At 33.7% G+C, this 17,094-nt stretch overlaps 1 protein-coding gene across 2 annotated transcripts in view; it reads right to left on the bottom strand.

Moving 5' to 3' along the window:
- The window catches only part of ADAMTS6 (ADAM metallopeptidase with thrombospondin type 1 motif 6), a 305,810-nt gene that overhangs the window by 99,443 nt on the left and 189,273 nt on the right, over positions 1–17,094 (bottom strand). For both annotated transcript variants that reach the window (XM_073905405.1, XM_073905407.1), the window contains exon 11: positions 3,388–3,495. In XM_073905405.1, the coding sequence (XP_073761506.1) occupies positions 3,388–3,495 (108 nt within the window). The remainder of the gene's footprint in view (positions 1–3,387; positions 3,496–17,094) is intronic.

The following is a 17,094-nucleotide window of genomic DNA, read 5'->3' as shown; positions in this document are numbered from 1 at the left end:
AAGCCCACAAAAAGCTCACTGAGATATCATCTTACTCCATCCTCACAAGATCACTACAAAATGTTGAAATAGATCTCTCTCATTTCAAAGTGGAGATTCATTACTTTGCCGGTTGTAACACAATCATATATTCTTGCCTCAATGTTCTGCCCACAGTGCTTTCTCATTGTAATTCCTGAGATAACAAATTGTTACAGGTAGATAAGTGAAAAATCCGCTTAGTATTAAAGGGTAAAATACATTGTCACCACCAATCTCAGGCTCAGTGACTTACTTTATTCCTGTGACAAGAAAAATTTGCTTTTTTCTCTGCAAATTTCCCAACTGAAGGTAAGGTAAAATCACGGGCAGTGTAGAGGGGCACGGTTTCAACTTTGGAATCAGAAAGACCTGGGCTGGAGTCTCAGCTCTGCTTTTAAATTGCAGTGTAATCTTAGGCTTTCAAGTCTTACTCTCCCCAGCTGTAAAATGGAGTTAAAACAGTACCCACCTCATAGGATTTTTGCCAATATTAAACAGAACAAATATGTGCCTGGCACAGCGTAAGTACTTTAAAAATTTTCATTATCATCATCATCATCATGGTTACTGGTAATGCCAACTACATTTTAATGCCACACAAAGTTGACTAGACCAGGTGAAATTTCTACTTTAATTGTGTCACTGGCTCTTTGCATGGCTGTTTTGGTTGGAGTAAAAATTCTGAGTTCTGGTTTAATTTCCTTTTTTTTTTTTTTTTGAGTTCTGGTTTAATTTCTAAATAGATATAGTCTTAAGAGAAAAATCTGCATTTGGCAACAGTAAACATGCTTCCCTTTTAAGGAAAAAAAATAACTGAAATTAACAATAAAAATTCATAAATAAATAACATGGCAAGTACAGTTGGTAAAAAATAAAGAATGGCTTAGCTCCCATATCTAGTCCTTTTTATTTTTTTCTTTTAAATATGTAGGTTGATCTGGTACTTGGAAAGCCTTTTCATAAATTCACTGTTAATGATAGAGATGGTTTGAGGGTCTTCTCAGAGCACTCTGCCCTTTTCCTTTCTAGAAGTCTGCATATGTATTTGTTCTTTTCATTCAGTCATTTAAAGTTTGTTAGTCACTTTCATAAAGCTATCTATTGATCGTCCATGTCTCTGAAAGCATGGTTAATATTTGCTTTGTAGATTAATCTTATTTATTTTTATTTTTTAATATTTATTTATTTATTTCTTTTAAGTAGGCTCTATGCCTAGGGTAGAGCCCTGTAGATTAATTTTAGATAGTGAAACCCAACATGTTGACTATATGAAACTACGATATTGTGAGTATGAGTGGTCTCTTGGTACACCAACTTTGCTATACTTACAAAGTTCTTAAATAGTCTTTCATGGAGCCCAAGATGTTCTGTTGAAGCATGTAAGAAGCTGAGAAGGGTCCAAGGACAGGGTAAGAAGGTAGGCAAGGAGTTCTTTTAACAAGAGTATTTCCATTTTTTCAAATGTATATTATCAGAATTCTGTAGACTTCATTTGAAGAAACTATTTAGGGATCAAAAAGTTGACAACCACTATCCAAAATTAAGAATGTGAATCTTTAGTGGTGCCTGGCTGGCTCAGTCGGAACAGCATGTCACTCTTGATCTTAGGTTCATGAGTTCGAGCCACATGTTGGGTATAGAGATTACTTAAATAAGCTCTAAAAAAAGAATGTGAATCTTTAGAAATCAAATATATTTTTGTCCCATTTTATTCACTTTCTCCTGTCTGTGCTTATTCGTGTACATGCTTAAAATTATTATATCTCTGTTTGTTTATCAAATTTAAATTCAATACTGTTAGATTTAATATTATTGAGAGTGTTTTCTTGGTATCCCTCAAAATTGTCAGTAATTTCCAAACAAATATCACCTCTATCCCATATATGCAAATACTGTTAAGATATAACATTTGAGGGTCCTACTATTAAGCACAAATAATAAGATATTAAATATGTGTCTACCATATAAATGATTAGTGGGGTTGAGCTATGTGTTCTCAGACAGCCACCACCTGTGGTTTCCTTACTTGAAGTGATTATATAATTTATAGAATGCTAGTAGGAAGACTGTGAGAGGTTTAAAAGAATGAATTCTTTATGCTTGTGATTTAAAAATAAAGTACAATAACAAGAACCATGAGGCTTAGTGATAGTATTATTCTAGGCAAAAAGAAACTGTGGTCCATGGACTAGATCACAAGAATAATAATCAATCAAGGGCAAATAAAGAGATTCTCACTGTAACTTTCCCCCCTTACTACTATGTATTTCTTCTAAGTACAGATTGATGTAAATTGCTACTTGTCGTTGACAAGAACTGCTGACTCCAAAATAAACCTAGACTGTTGTTTCAAGAATTCAGTTCTTAATATTTTCTATTACTTCAGTGAAAAAAAAGAAAGAATTTTTTGTAGTGTGTGAAGGTCTCTGTATTTTTACTGGCTACTTACAAAGTCTCAAAAAAAAGATCCTTAATCCTTTAAAAATGACCCTATCAATTCATACATTTAGCACAATTTACCAACATTTCCAAACTCAGCATGGAAAAGCCATCAACATGGCACTAGGTCACAGGTCTTGAATGAAGCCGTCAGCAAGGATTAATAAAACTGTGACAGCTGCCCAAAAGCTTTCATTCTTTCATTTAAACATCAGATTGCAACCTGAAATGCAGTGTAATCTTTGTTGAAAGTCCCCCAACTAATGGAAGAATTCAGAACTGAGAACAGAAGACAGTAGTAGTTATTATTGTAAATTTAGCATGTAGCAACAAATTCTAGAATTCACATATATAGCAATTCCTAAAGAATTTCAGAAATAGCATAAACTATTCTTATCTGCTTGAATAATTCTTAATAATGATATTTTTCTGAAAACTAGACTGATGAAACTAAAATTATTTAGCTACAATATCTATGCTCAGTAAAATGTTTAATTATTCCTCTACTACTAGCCCTCTTATGTTGTAATTTTAAATCAACTCTAGTTTGACTCTAGTTATAAATTATATTTGTGGGTCACATAATTTTCCTGGGAATTATTTATCAGAAAGAAACCTAGACTTACATGACTAAACAGACTATATTATATGACAACAAGATTATTGTTGGATTTTCTATACAAATATATACATATATGCACAGAAAGTTTTAACAGAGCTAGAAAATAAACCGTCACTGTAATTTCCCAAACACTGCAGATGTGCAGATGTCTATATGTGCCAATTAACTCTTTAGGCTAGGTATCTACTATTTTCTCAAGTGCATTTTAAATTAGTATGCATGATTTCCTAGAGGTTGAATACCAACACCAGAAATGGATCAGATTAGTCTACTTGTCAAATAGATAATAAATATTTTGAGCTTACCCCCTTTTCAATATTCCCAGTTTGACAGAGTGTTCCTTCAGCTGCAGGAATACTGTTGGTGACACAGCGGTTGCTTTTGCTGAGACACCAGAGCTCTCTACACACTTCCTAGGAAAGAAGGCAAAAAGCAAGTTGATCAGAAGTAGAGACTAAAATCATGTCCACTTCTTCCAAAAAATATACCTATGTGTACTCGCATTACTTTTTAAAAAGACATCCCAAGTGTTTTCCTGCTGTTGAAGCACAAAAGATGAAGATTTTGGAGGAGATTCTTATACAAGATGTGTTAACCATTTTGCAGAATCTTTTTCTTTATAATTCTTATTTTAGTGGATAAAGAATATCTTAGTTTTTTTATCAGAATCTTTAAAAAATAATGTGCAGAAATTTCACTAATGCACTGGTGCATCTAGCTGGCTCAGTTGGTAGAACACATGACTCTTGATTGTGGGGTTGTAAGTTCGAGGCCCACATTGGGTGTAGAGATTGCTTAAAGATAAAATCTTTAAACAGGAATTCTTAAAAAAAAATTTCATTACTGTAGAAGAATAGGGAGAATGGATGAATATGTAGAAAGGAAATAGGTTTATTACTCTCAAGAATATACAATTGTACCAACTTACCAATTACTAATAAAGTGTTACCAGGTGGTGACTTCCTAGACCTACTGTAATATTCAAACAAATACCATTTTAAAAAGAAAAAAAAGAGAGAGACCATGGGCAAGGGCAGGGAGTAATTTCTAAAATTCATAAAGAACAATCTAGCAATGTTATTTGCAGATCATCAGTGTAGCCCACCTGCATGAAAGGGAAATGTGGTTTTGAACAAATGCTGCTATTTATGTGTCATTTTCATAACTGATATATTTCAGATGTTGTTTGGAGTTGTCTTCACTATCATTTCTTTGAAGAAAATACTCAAATTTTTCAATTTCTTTTTATATATGATCACCGACTAGCATCATTACTGATAGTACAAGTTTTTAGTTACACTAGAACCATTTAGTATAAAATACATATTTGCAATAAAAATATATTAATCTGGAGTGCAAAGATAAATTTATGTATAATTCACTTTTATTGCTATTATTTCCCAACTGCTCTTTTTACTCTCAAAACACCATTGTAAAAACTTATGTCATGTAAACATAATTCAGAAATGAAGTGGTAACATTTAATTCACTGGTTCACCTTTCCTACAAGTGGAAATGCCTCACAGGGTGTAACATTGAGGGGATCTCTTTGGGCGCCTCTTTAGGATTCTCCCTTCCACCAGGCACAAAAGGAGATATATAATTTCTATTATACTTTTTAAAGATTTTTTTATTTGAGAGAGAGTGCACACGCGCGCGCGCACACACACACACACACACACACACACGAGTGGGGGCAGGGAGGTGGAAGGGGCAGAGTGAGAGGGAGAAGCAACAGTTCCCTCTGAGCAGGGAGCCCCATGTGGGGACTCGATCCCAGGATCCCAGGATCACGACCTGAGCCAAAGGTAGATGCTTAACTGAAATGCAGATGCTTAACCCAGGCACCCCTCTATTAGACTTTTAAAATACTTTTGAATAAATCTACTCTATATACTTTATTTATCTACTTTAAACTCTATTTGGAGAACTACTGAGCTAGAAGAGAGTTAAAACATTACAAAAGATAAACAACATGTACTGTAGATCATAATATAAAGATAATTTTCCTGTTCTTACAACTCAATGTACTGCAAATTCTACTTTCTTCAAAGTTTCAGTTTCTGTTTTATGAGGTTATTTATATTACTTTAGTGTTCTTTTCTTATAGGAGATGGTTTCCTAATATAAGTTCCTAAATATACTATTTCAGTTTAATATTAGAAAAACACTAGAACTAACATTTTAGGGTCTTAAAATATTGTCCCATACATCAAAAATACCCATATTCAAAGAAAAATGTGTTCACTAAAACAGAGAAACATTGCTAAAAAAAGTATCTTAAGAGATTACCAAAAAAAATTTTTATCCATAATCCTGGACTATACTCCTGATCTTTTATGATTTTTATTAGGTCTAAATCTTACTTTAGACAGAAGTCAAAGAAGCCTGAAGTTTAGATAGAACTGTGAAATGAAAATTCTATCATTCAAAGGGACAATGTTCATAGCATCTATGAGGAAAACATACTGTGAGGTCAACTTACAGAAACTCTTTTTTCCAAAAGTGCCTTGAAAATCTCTACCCAAAATGGCAAGTGCTCAAGATATTTTTTCCAAAACTTTAATCTCAAGATTCACAGTACAGCCCTTGATAGAGCCTTCTTATCCTACAGAGGATAACACATTTTGAAAGGTAGTTTCCCACTGCTAACAGGACTTTATTACCTAGTGGGCTCCTGGGGATTGGAATTTTGCTAGGGCATTAACGTCCCACGAATTACTGTTTAAAGCATGGGACTGTAAATCTATGTATAGGAAATACTCCCAAGATGTTAAACTAGGCTCAGAAAAGGCTCTGAAGAGTTTTCAAAGAGATCTTATCTAGAATGTCAACTTGGATAATAAAGATCATGACATCTCAATTAAGATTTCCCAAGATAAAAAAATACTCACTTGAAAGATAAAAACTAAGAAAATTTTATTTTATACTAAGATAGCAAGAGGCACAGTTCCTGAAAGAACTTGAGAACATTTTCTTCTTATTAAAAAAGATTTTATTTATTTAATTTAGAGAAAGAGAGCGTGCACATGACTGGGCAGGGAGGCGCAGAGGGGTAGGGAGAAGGAGAAGGAGAGAATCTCAAGTGAACTCCATGCTGAGTGCAGAGCCCCACATGGGGCTCAATCTGATGACTCCGAGATCATGACCTGAGCCCAAACCAAGAGTCAGACGCTTAACTGACTGAGCCACCCAGGCGCCCAGAAAACATTTTCAGACATTTATTAATACCCTTCTTTAAACTGCTGGATCCTAGAACATGGATGATATATTTGCATAGATATATGCATAGGTATATCAGTTGCCAAATAAGGACCCTAAGGTAGGTTACAAGCTGGTTCACTAGTAAGCTAAATGCATTCTGAAATTTTTTGGCTCTTGGGGAATTTGTATAACAACCATCATAGGAAATGGATTAATATCCCTAAATAAAATAAATATGATAGAATATAGTGAGAGAGATTGATGATTTTTTTGACTACCCACCATCTTAGCTCAGAAGAACATAGTTCTAATTCACATACTCATATTTCTTTTTAGAAGTTAAGATTTATTAAGATTATTCTTATGACTTCTATGAACTAATAAACCATTGCTTGTGTTAGGGTGATTCCCTTCTCTAACTCTACAATTTATTTTGGGAAGACTCCCTAGGAGAAATTTTGGTCTCTGTGCTTGCCCTTGAGGTTAAGGAAGGAGAGTGAAGTTATCAACAGTCTTCACTAAGGGAAATTTCTGTTACATGACATTGAAAATAGGAAATGGACTCTCTAATTTTATGGGCTCAACTTCTAACCAATTGGGAGGATTGTCTGGCAAAACAAAACATTATTCCCCATTCATTCAAGAATATTTCTTGAGCATCTACTATTCACCAGGCATTATATTAGTGTAATGAAAAAAATAACACTTTCAAAGAATTTACAGGAACCAGGGAGAAGGTAGGGTACAATCAGACACATAGCTCAAATGCCGTAGATTGGCACTGCTCTATGGAATTTTTAATATTCTGTGACAGAATTGGAAGAGTGATATCAATGTGGTTAGATTTTTTTTTTCATGAAACTAAATTTCTTATTTTAACAGACTCTTCTTTATTAGTTTTATTCTTTTTACTTTTTAGGTGTTACGATAGACTGTAAGGTCCCTGAGAGCAGGGTGTATGTGTTAATGGCAGTCTTGACAAAATGTTTCTACTTGGCAAAATTAAAGTTAACATCCCTGTGGTTTGCTAATTTTCAGGGAGAAATTTCCCTTGCCTACAAAAATCTAAAAGCTTGTGAACCACTCACTGCCCAAAACTTGATAATCAGTGTTTTGTTTTTTTAAACATATCAAGGTGTTTATCAATTGTTTATGTCCCAGCCACTATCTTCTGAATTCAAATTCTTTCTTTTTGACATGCATCCTTTCAGAGTTAATTTAGCAAGAGACTCTTGTTCCTTTTTTTTTTTTTAAGATTTATTTATTTATTTTAGAGAGATGGAGGCGGGGGAAGGGGCAGAGGGAGAGGGAGACACAGAATCTCAAGCAGACTCCCTGTTGAGCACAGAGCCTGACATGGGGCTCGATCTTACGATCCTGAGATAATGGCCTGAGCTGAAATCAAGAGTTGGATGTTTTGGGCGCCTGGGTGGCTCAGTCATTGAGCGTCTGCCTTCGGCTCAGGTCGCGATCCCAAGGTCCTGGGATCGAGTCCCGCGTCGGACTCCCTGCTCAACGGGAAGCCTGCTTCTCCCTCTCCCACTCCCCCTGCTTGTGTTCCCTCTCTCGCTGTGTTTCTCTCTGTCAAATAAATAAGTAAAATCTTAAAAAAAAAAAAAAAAGAGTTGGATGTTTAACTGAATGAGCCACCCAGGCAGCCAGGGACTCTTGTTCTTCACTGTTTAAAAATGTATCTTTTACCCTCATGTTTAAAATGATATTTTAGTTGAATATAGAATTCTAGGCTAACATTTATCTTATCTCAGCATTTGAAGGTATTAAGTTCATTGTCATCTGGACTCCATATATGGAGGCTGATGAAAAATCATTTGTCAGTCTAATCACTGTTTTTTTGTGTTAAAGTCTAGTTGCTTTCAAGAGTTTGTCTTGGCTATAGTGCAGTTTCACCACTGTATCTAGGTGTTCTTTTATTTATCTACTTGTGGCTCATGCTTTGAATTTATATCTTTCTTTGATTCTGAAAAATTATTATATAATTTATATAATATATATATAGTTATATAATTAGATTTGTAATATACAACTTCCCCATTCTTCCAGAACTTCTAATCAACTTATATTAGATATTGTCACTCTAACCACCATGTATCTTAAATTCTTTTCATATTTACCGTATATTTTTCAATTGGGGTGCTAATCTTTCTGCTTGTTCACGTCATGGTGGACTGTTTCCTCATGTTGTTTGTTATTTTCTCTTCAAGCTTACCTTCAGGGAATCCTGTTTTTTCATAGAGCATCCTGTGCTTCCTGAGTTGCAGAAGTGTAGCTTCGTGCATTTGTTTCTATCATACATCCCAAGGTTTCACTTGGTTTTTGTTTCACTAGTTTTCATGAGGATCTATTTGGTCAGCACCATGTATCGAGACTGTACAAAGTCATACTCTGTTTTTATGTAAGGCACAAGCCTAGAGCTTCAATTTCTCATGTGTGCCATTTTTCCCCATCCAAAGCAAAGGGCAGACACTTACTTGTCATTTCCATTTAGGTATTTCTTCATAGTAGAAATGACGCGTACCTCATACCCAAGGTGATGTCTCCTATCCTAATATGGAAGACATCAGCTCAGCAGCTTGCCATTTGAACTGAAACTCCTCTTCATTTCTGGCATATCCCTACCTTCCTTTTTTTTGTTCTATATACACAAGTTTTCTGCTGAAATGTAATAAATGCATTCTGTGAAAACCCCTGCATTCTGTAAAACCACTTATGAAGAAAACAGGATTTATGGGAAAAATAAGCTTAGAGCAGACCACTGAAAACTTAGGTAATTTCATAGCCAGAAAACTTTGCACTATTAAATCTCTGCGTTTGATCCCAGCACCCCTAATCAGTTGATCCTTTGTAGCCTTAAACCCCATGGCTTGTGATGCTTTCTCCTTAGAGACGTAGGTCTTTGAGGATATCTGCCTTCAACAGACACTATTTTCATAAAAATTAAGAATTGGATTCAAGGTATATCGTCTTTATCAGTCAATCTTTAAAAAAATAACACAAAGGATATATAATTATAGATTCTTCATTTACCCTCATGATTGTAATAGATTGTTTAAAGCTTTGGGAATGGAGCACTAAGCGATCTACTACGTCCAATAAAGATCCTTCTTTGGACTTGCAGGTTTTTTTCTATGAGACTTTATATAATACTATAGATTTTTTCTTTGTGAGAAAGCTCACCTGAACTTCACATCATTAAGGCATTAGGAAACAATCATATATGAACAAACAAGACTTATCATAATACTGGCATCATTCCACAGTCTGTTACTATACCCATGTGCCTTTTCATCACAGAAAAACATGTTGTAGCTAAATAAATGATATTTAATTATGTTTTACTCATTTTATTGCTCTGGCATTTTCTGCTTTTATACCTGGAAAAGTGATTGTATTTACTGTTTGTCATGTTTTTGAAACTGAAACTCTTCTCCTAGACATTAAAAAAGCAAGTTACATAAAGGACTGGAGACAAAATATGCATGCCAACTTAGAAGAGAAGTCAGTTGAGTAAGTGGATAAAAGCTGGGGGGAGCAGATTTGAGTTCAATGTATAGAGAAGTCTTCCAAAAGTCTGAACCGAACAATGATGAAATAAAACTGAATCTCCTATTACTGAAGATACTAAAGCATACATTTCACAACTTCTTAGTAGCAATGTTGTAGGCAGGAAAAAAAAAAGGAACTAACACTAACACTTTTTCAGGGTATACAGTCAACTACTATGCAAGGCATATTCATATTTGTATCTCACTTAATCATCACTAAAATCTTCTCAGAAAGTTTGAGAAATGTTATGTTCAGAAAGATTTAGCAATTTGCTTCAATCTTAACTAAACCTGGATTTGAATCAGCTCTACCTGATATTAATGCCCAAAGTATCTCCACACAACTAAACTACTTTCCCATTTCTCTTAAGTGCTCCACAACTGAATAGTCACTAGCCAATAAGAAAACGTTTACTTGTATTCTAATGTCATATAAAAATCTCACTCAATCTTCATAATACCTTCTTATTCTTTACATGTATTTTAAAGGAAGATATCTCCAAATTAAGACTATTATGTACTAATTCATAACATATACACTCATTATATGAACTTAGACATCAACTTATATATTATTATTATTGGAATTTCTGAATGTAATAATACCTTGTATTTGGATTTTTTAAAAGATACTGTTAACATACTCCTCAAAAGTATTCCATGGTCTTCCAAGAGACAAGACATTTAAAATATTCCTACTTGTTTAAAATTTTAATATCCACTCCCAGACTTCTAGTCTATTTGGTTTTTCAAATGAATGACACTGTTTGCAAACATTAACAATAAAAAAAAGCAAATATAAGTAATAATAAAAATACATATAAGGGTTGTAGTTTTAAAGTAATTATCTAAAGTAAAATAAAGTATCTGATATTGAGAAAACAAGTTTGTAAAAAACTGAACTAGGTCTTTGTTTATCAGAATAGAATAATTGATTATTTTACATTCAAAAAGTCTTTCAAAATAATAAAAGAAACTGTAATTATCTTTTCTAATGTTTTCATAACTATATGTTTACACAACCATAGCTCTTAAAAGATACTAAAAAATGGGAAGAAGAGCCTTTTGATTTAACTGGGAAAATTAAAATTAGCAGTTTACACAAGTGGGAAAGAGAAATCATAAAACTAGCAAACGATTTTATAATTATTATATCATTAAGGAAGGAAAATTATACAAAGAGAAAACAGGCTCTTTAATGCTAGTTGGTTTTTGTTTTTTTCATTTTTTTTAAGCAAATGTAAGGATCATAGAAGAAACATACACACATTTTCTGCCCATGGGAAATCCTAAACCCTATACCATCTTGGGTCTTTGGTTCTGAATATGAAACATTTTCTTTGTCCTCATTACCCTATCAGTAACATCTCTCAACAGCTGTTTGCAATAAAGGATCCTGACAGCCAAGGGGGAGAGCAGAGCCTGAAGAGGTCAGAAAGGAGCATCAGTGATTAGAAAGGTTACTTATCATGGTATCACATAAAGGAAAACTGAAAACCAACATATGGTGACCCCGTGGCCTGGCTCCAGGTGTTTAGTAGCCATCTGAAGAAACAGAATAACGTACACTTATTTCAGCTTTAAATAGGTTAATCCTATTATGTGGGTAATTTAAATACAAGAGATCTTAGAAAGACATATATTTTTGTTATATATATATATGCATACAAATATATATACATACATATACATGTGTACACATATATGTATAACAAAGAACAAATCTAGGAATGCAAGTTACATAATTATCAATTTGAAGAGGTTAAAAAAATGATTAAATGGTTTTGAAAAATACCTCTAAGAAGCAAACCCAAAGTAAAAACAAGTGATCTTTAAGAATACAAGTAATTTCGGACCTAAAATTTGGGGTTGAAATTTAAGAAAAATAAAAGCAAATCAACTTCTCGTTGAGTATATGCCTAATAAGTATATATGGTTAGACTCTGAAAGAATATTGAAGTGCTAAAATAATTCCATGAATATTATTTCCATATCAAACCACACTGTAGAATATTTACACCACCTTAAAATCTGCAAGGAAAGTGGTTCTACAATCTTCCTCAGTACAACATTCCAATATATAGTAACTTGAAATTCTTTAATCTACAAGCTTCCAGCTGTAAAAATTAAGACAACTGTTTTTTTTTTTAATGCTCTTGGTAGGGAAGGAGAACAATTTGTTACCAGCAATCAAACTATAATAAATGTTCCAAAGCCTGACTATGGTTTTAAGGCCAACATTTAACCTTCTTTTTTATAGGCTACTCAAATTCTATTTCTTTAAACTTCCCTTATATGTACTTCTAAATATTTCACTATCATCCTTTCCCAAATTATCTGCATCTCTTAAAAAAAAAAAATTGGGTAGGTAGCCAACAATTCCCTAAAAGACTAATAGTCTTTTTATTAGAATGATTTTCAAGTAGAAAGCAATAATGACTTGAATCTTAACTAATTGGTGGTGATAAAATAATAAACAAAAGGGAGTAAGCATGAAAACATTAAAAACTTGAGTCTGAGAGACAAAATATGTCAGGTTTTATTAAGTACTCTCCAGAGGGAGGATACACTGATTAGACAACTCGACTATCTTATCTCCAGCAGATTACTCTGCCTACAAATAGCTATAATTCAGGCAGATATAGCTTGATGGTATTCTTATTATAGTTATTAACATGTTAATAAAAATAATTTATACCATCCTATATCTTAATTCTATGCTTACCAAACAACCTTTTGATAACAAATTGGCCTACTGGGTAGATTTCCTTAGGTGAGAAAATGTGCACATTTCACTAGAGTTGACTAAATATCAACTGTACTTTGTTACTATAATTTAATAAATCCAGTTTTATATATAAACCTATATACTCATTGTGATCTTCCATTTCTAATATTAGATCCTAAAAATCTCTCATCACATAAAGTATGGAACAAATATGGCATACTTAGCCACTTATAGATTATTCTCTCATTAATCCTTAATTGATGATCTGTAAGTAAAATAGTGTGTGACACAAACACATTTCCCCTGGAAAAATTCAAAATTAATGAGAAGGCTTAAAATTCCCAAAGTTATGTCATATTTTCTTTTTGTATGTTCTGTTTCCACCACAATACCCATGATTCTGCAACCTTTATGTCAAAATTATGGAATTTCTATACATAAACACTTTCATTCATTTCATCTCAGAGTTATGGTGCAGTACCTTCCAGCATGAAAAGAATATATTTACATTTACATAGAAAAGCAAGGGCATTGCTACAAGGGAGTATCAACTGTGGCAGAGCTGCTTTAGGACTCTGTGTAGAATGTGTTTGGAGGAGAAGAGAAAAGGAGAGGGAGGAAGACAGATCACTTTGTATTAAGTCTTCAATTTTCCAATATGGTTTCCCTGGATTACAGAATTACATTGGTTTCCTAAGACACAATATGTTGTTGAAATTCTGTGATTTTCTGCACACCAATACCCCTCTTGGTCTCATTCATTAAAACACCTTCAATAGTTACCCATTGCTCTTAAGATAAAAACCTAAAATTCTTAACACAGCCTATTAGGTGCACACAAATTTGGGCCCTAACCTCTTTTTCTATCTCATTTATATAGTACTTGCTTTGAGAGCTACAGCAACACTAGCCTTCTGTCAGCTCTTCAAATACACAAAAAAGTCACAAAGGTCTTCTCCCACTATCTCTTCACCATATAATTCTTCTCACTCATTTATTGAATAAATATTTTTTGAGCTCATACTATAAGGTAAGCATCATGCTACTCACTATGTAAACAGCCATGAACAAGGCAGGTGGGATTCCTACTCTCATGGAACTTATGTTCTGTTATAACTATCAGTTCATTCTTCCAACAGATATTTATTGAGCACTACCATGAGCCAGGCTCTGTTCTATGTGTTAAGGAAAGAACAGGGAATGAAATAGGCAAAATCTCTATGCCATGGAAAAAAATCTATTCTAGTAGGAAAAGCAGACGAAAACAAGATGAATTAGCAAAATATACAGTATGTTTAAAAGTAATAAATGTTAAGGAGAAAAATTAAGGAAGGAAAATGACAGGGAGTGTGTGTGTGCATGCATATGTGCGTGTGTGCACACACAATTTTACCTAAAATTGTTAGGGAAAGCTTTACGTAGAATATCACATTGAAATAATTAACAAGTAATCAAATAAGCAGAATGACTATGGCTTGAAATGACTTCTATGAAGGAAATAAAAATCATAATGTGAAAGAGAAAAACTGGGAGAAGTCTTTATCTATAGATGCACCAGACAGGCCTGTCTGAAAAGAATACTGAGCTGACACTAAAGGATGTGAATGAGTCAAAATGGGGGCCTTGGAATATCTTCATATGCTCCTCAATTACAGATGACTTAGATTCCCCTACAGAACTACCAGCGTATCAACTATAGAGGACTGGTATAATGAATGACACAGATATTCATAGAAGAAAGGGAAATGTTTACTGAATGTCTGCCAGGTGCCAGGTAAAGAAAAAACACTTTGATGCCTGTCGTACCTTTTGCCATCTGAAGTTCACAAGAATGAGTTGGCTGCTGTTCACTGGAAACAGTGTCTGAGTAAAATCTATCAGTCAATTCAAGGTCATAGGTAATAGTTAATGGTGAGCAGAATTTTATTTAAAATATTGTTTCATTGTAAAACCATGTATTAGATCATGTGTTTCCATCTGGGATTTAGAATACATGACCCATTGATAAAACATTGTTCAGTTCTACATTAAAGTAAGCAATAACAATGTATAACATACTATTATGCATTTATGTGCTAATTTGTAAGTCTATGTGAACAGTGACAAACTTCATATGTAATAAAAATTTCCCATAAATTAAACAAAGCTATGGTAGCTATAAAATTTTTCTTATATCATCCTGGGCCTTAAATCTACTTTTTCATGAGCAATCACCTCTCTCTCAAAACCACTTTATTAAGGTATAATTGACACGCAAAAAGCTCTACACAGTTAATGCATACAACTTAATGAATTTGGAGACATGTATACATCCATGAAATCATCACCATACTATGCCCTAAACATATTCATCACCGCTTCTTCCCATCCTATGTATTATTATTATTGTGTGTGTGTGTGTGTGTGTGTGTGTGTGTGATAAGAACACTTAACATAAGTTCTACCCTCTTTGCAAATTTTTAAGTACACAATTGAGTATTGTTTACTATAGTTACTCTGCTGTACACGTAGATATCTAGGACTTACTCATCTTACATAAATGAACTTTGCATCCTTCAACAAGTACCTCCTCATTTTCAATTTTCCCCAGGTTTCCCCCTGGTAACCACCATTTTACTCTCTGCTTCTATAAGTTTGACTATTTCAGATTCCGCATATAAGTGGTATCATGTAGTATTTGTACTTCCCTGTTTGCCTTATTTCACTTAGCAGATTCATCCATGTTGTCACAAATGTCAGAATCTCCATCTTTGTAAGCCTGGATAGTATTCCATTGTAAGTTCTTACATTTTCTTTATCCATTTGTCAGTGGACAGCTTGCTTCCATGTTTGAGCTATTTTGAATAATGTTGCAATACATTTGAGAATATACATATCTCTTTGAGACGCTGATTTTAATTCTTTGGGGTATACACCCAGAAGTGGGCCTACTGGATCATATGGCATTTCTATTTTTTTGTTTTTTTGAGAAATCTCCACACTGTTTTCCATAGTGGCTGCACGACTTTACATTTCCACCATGAGTGCACAAGTGTTCCTTTTTCTCCACATTCTTGTCAACATTTGTTTTCTTTTGTATTTGTTTTTATTTATTTATATTATAACCATCCTAAGAGGTGTGAGGTAATAGCTCATCCTGGTTACAATTTGCATTTTCCTGATGATTAGTGATGTTGAGCACCTTTTAACATTCCTATTGGCCATTTGTATGTCTTCTTTTAAGAAATGCCTATTCAGTTCTTTGCCCATTTTTTAATTGGGTTATTTGGGGTTTTTATTTTGTTTTGTTTTGTTTGTTTGCTATTGAGTTGTATGACTTCCTTATATATTTTGGACATAAATCCTTCATCAGATACATGATTTGCAAATATTTTCTTCCATTCCATAAGTTGCCTTTTCATTTTGTTGACTGTCTCCTTTGTTGTACAGAAGCTTTTTAGTTTGATGTAGTCCCAATTGTCTATTTTTGCTTTTGTTGCCTATACTTTTGGTGTCACATCTAAGAAATCATTGCCAAAATCAAGAAGGTTTTTCCCTATGTTTTTTTTCCAGGAGTTTTATAGTTTTGGGTCTTATATTTAAGTCTTCAATCCATTTTGAATTATTTTTTTGTGTATGGTATAAGATAAGGATCCAGCTTCATTCTTCTGCCTGTGGCTGTCCAATTTTCCAATACCATTTACTGAAGAGACTAACCTTTCCCCATTGTGTATTGTTGGCACCCTGGTCAAAGATCCACCGATAATATATGCATGGCTTTATTTCTAGTCTCTCTTCCATTCCATTGGTCTATATGCTTGTTTTTATGCCAGTACCATACTATTTTGATTACTGCAGCTGTGTAATCAGCTTTTGAAATCAGGAAGTATGATGCTGCCAGCTTTGGTCTTCTTGCTCAAAATTATTTTGGCTATTCAGGGTCTTTAATGGTTCCATGTGAATTTTAGGGTTGTTGTTTTTTTTCTTCCATTTCTGTTAAAAAGTGTCATGGTAGCAATCACCAATTGACAGTTACCAGTAAATTATGTAGTGGATATTGTTAACCTACAGTGAAACAGTAAGTATATATGAAAACAATGTTTAGGGTATGATTTATAGCGATAGGATAAAGAAATGTAGAGTTATGTTTGAGACTGAGTCCTGAATTAATCTGCGTTTTTTTAGAGAGCAGGCAAAAGATCACCCATATCCCCTACAATACATAGGTTCATTAGTGAGTTTCTTCCTAAGTTGAAACTTATTATTATTACTGTAAAATGTTTTTGTTAATCCACTTTTAATGATTCTTTTCTGCTAAAGAAAGAGGAGACAAATGGAAGTGGAAGAAGAGTGAGACAATAGATTCTACAGAACTTTATAGAGAGCAGTTTTCCTCTAAATAGGAAAAAAAAATGTTTTTGGACATTTTTATTTGCAATGCAGTTTCATCCAGCACCCTTAGAACTTGATGATGCAGCTAGCAGATTTTTTAGATGATCTGGTAGGATCTTGTTTTGTCTGTTGCTCATCTGTACTTG

This window comes from Callorhinus ursinus, unplaced genomic scaffold (genome assembly GCF_003265705.2).
Source record: "Callorhinus ursinus isolate GAN/ISIS: 27379988/994484 unplaced genomic scaffold, GSC_fseal_2.0 scaffold23, whole genome shotgun sequence".
Taxonomy (NCBI): domain Eukaryota; kingdom Metazoa; phylum Chordata; class Mammalia; order Carnivora; family Otariidae; genus Callorhinus; species Callorhinus ursinus.
Note: the sequence above shows the minus strand (reverse complement) of the source record. Positions and strands in the feature narration are given on the sequence as shown.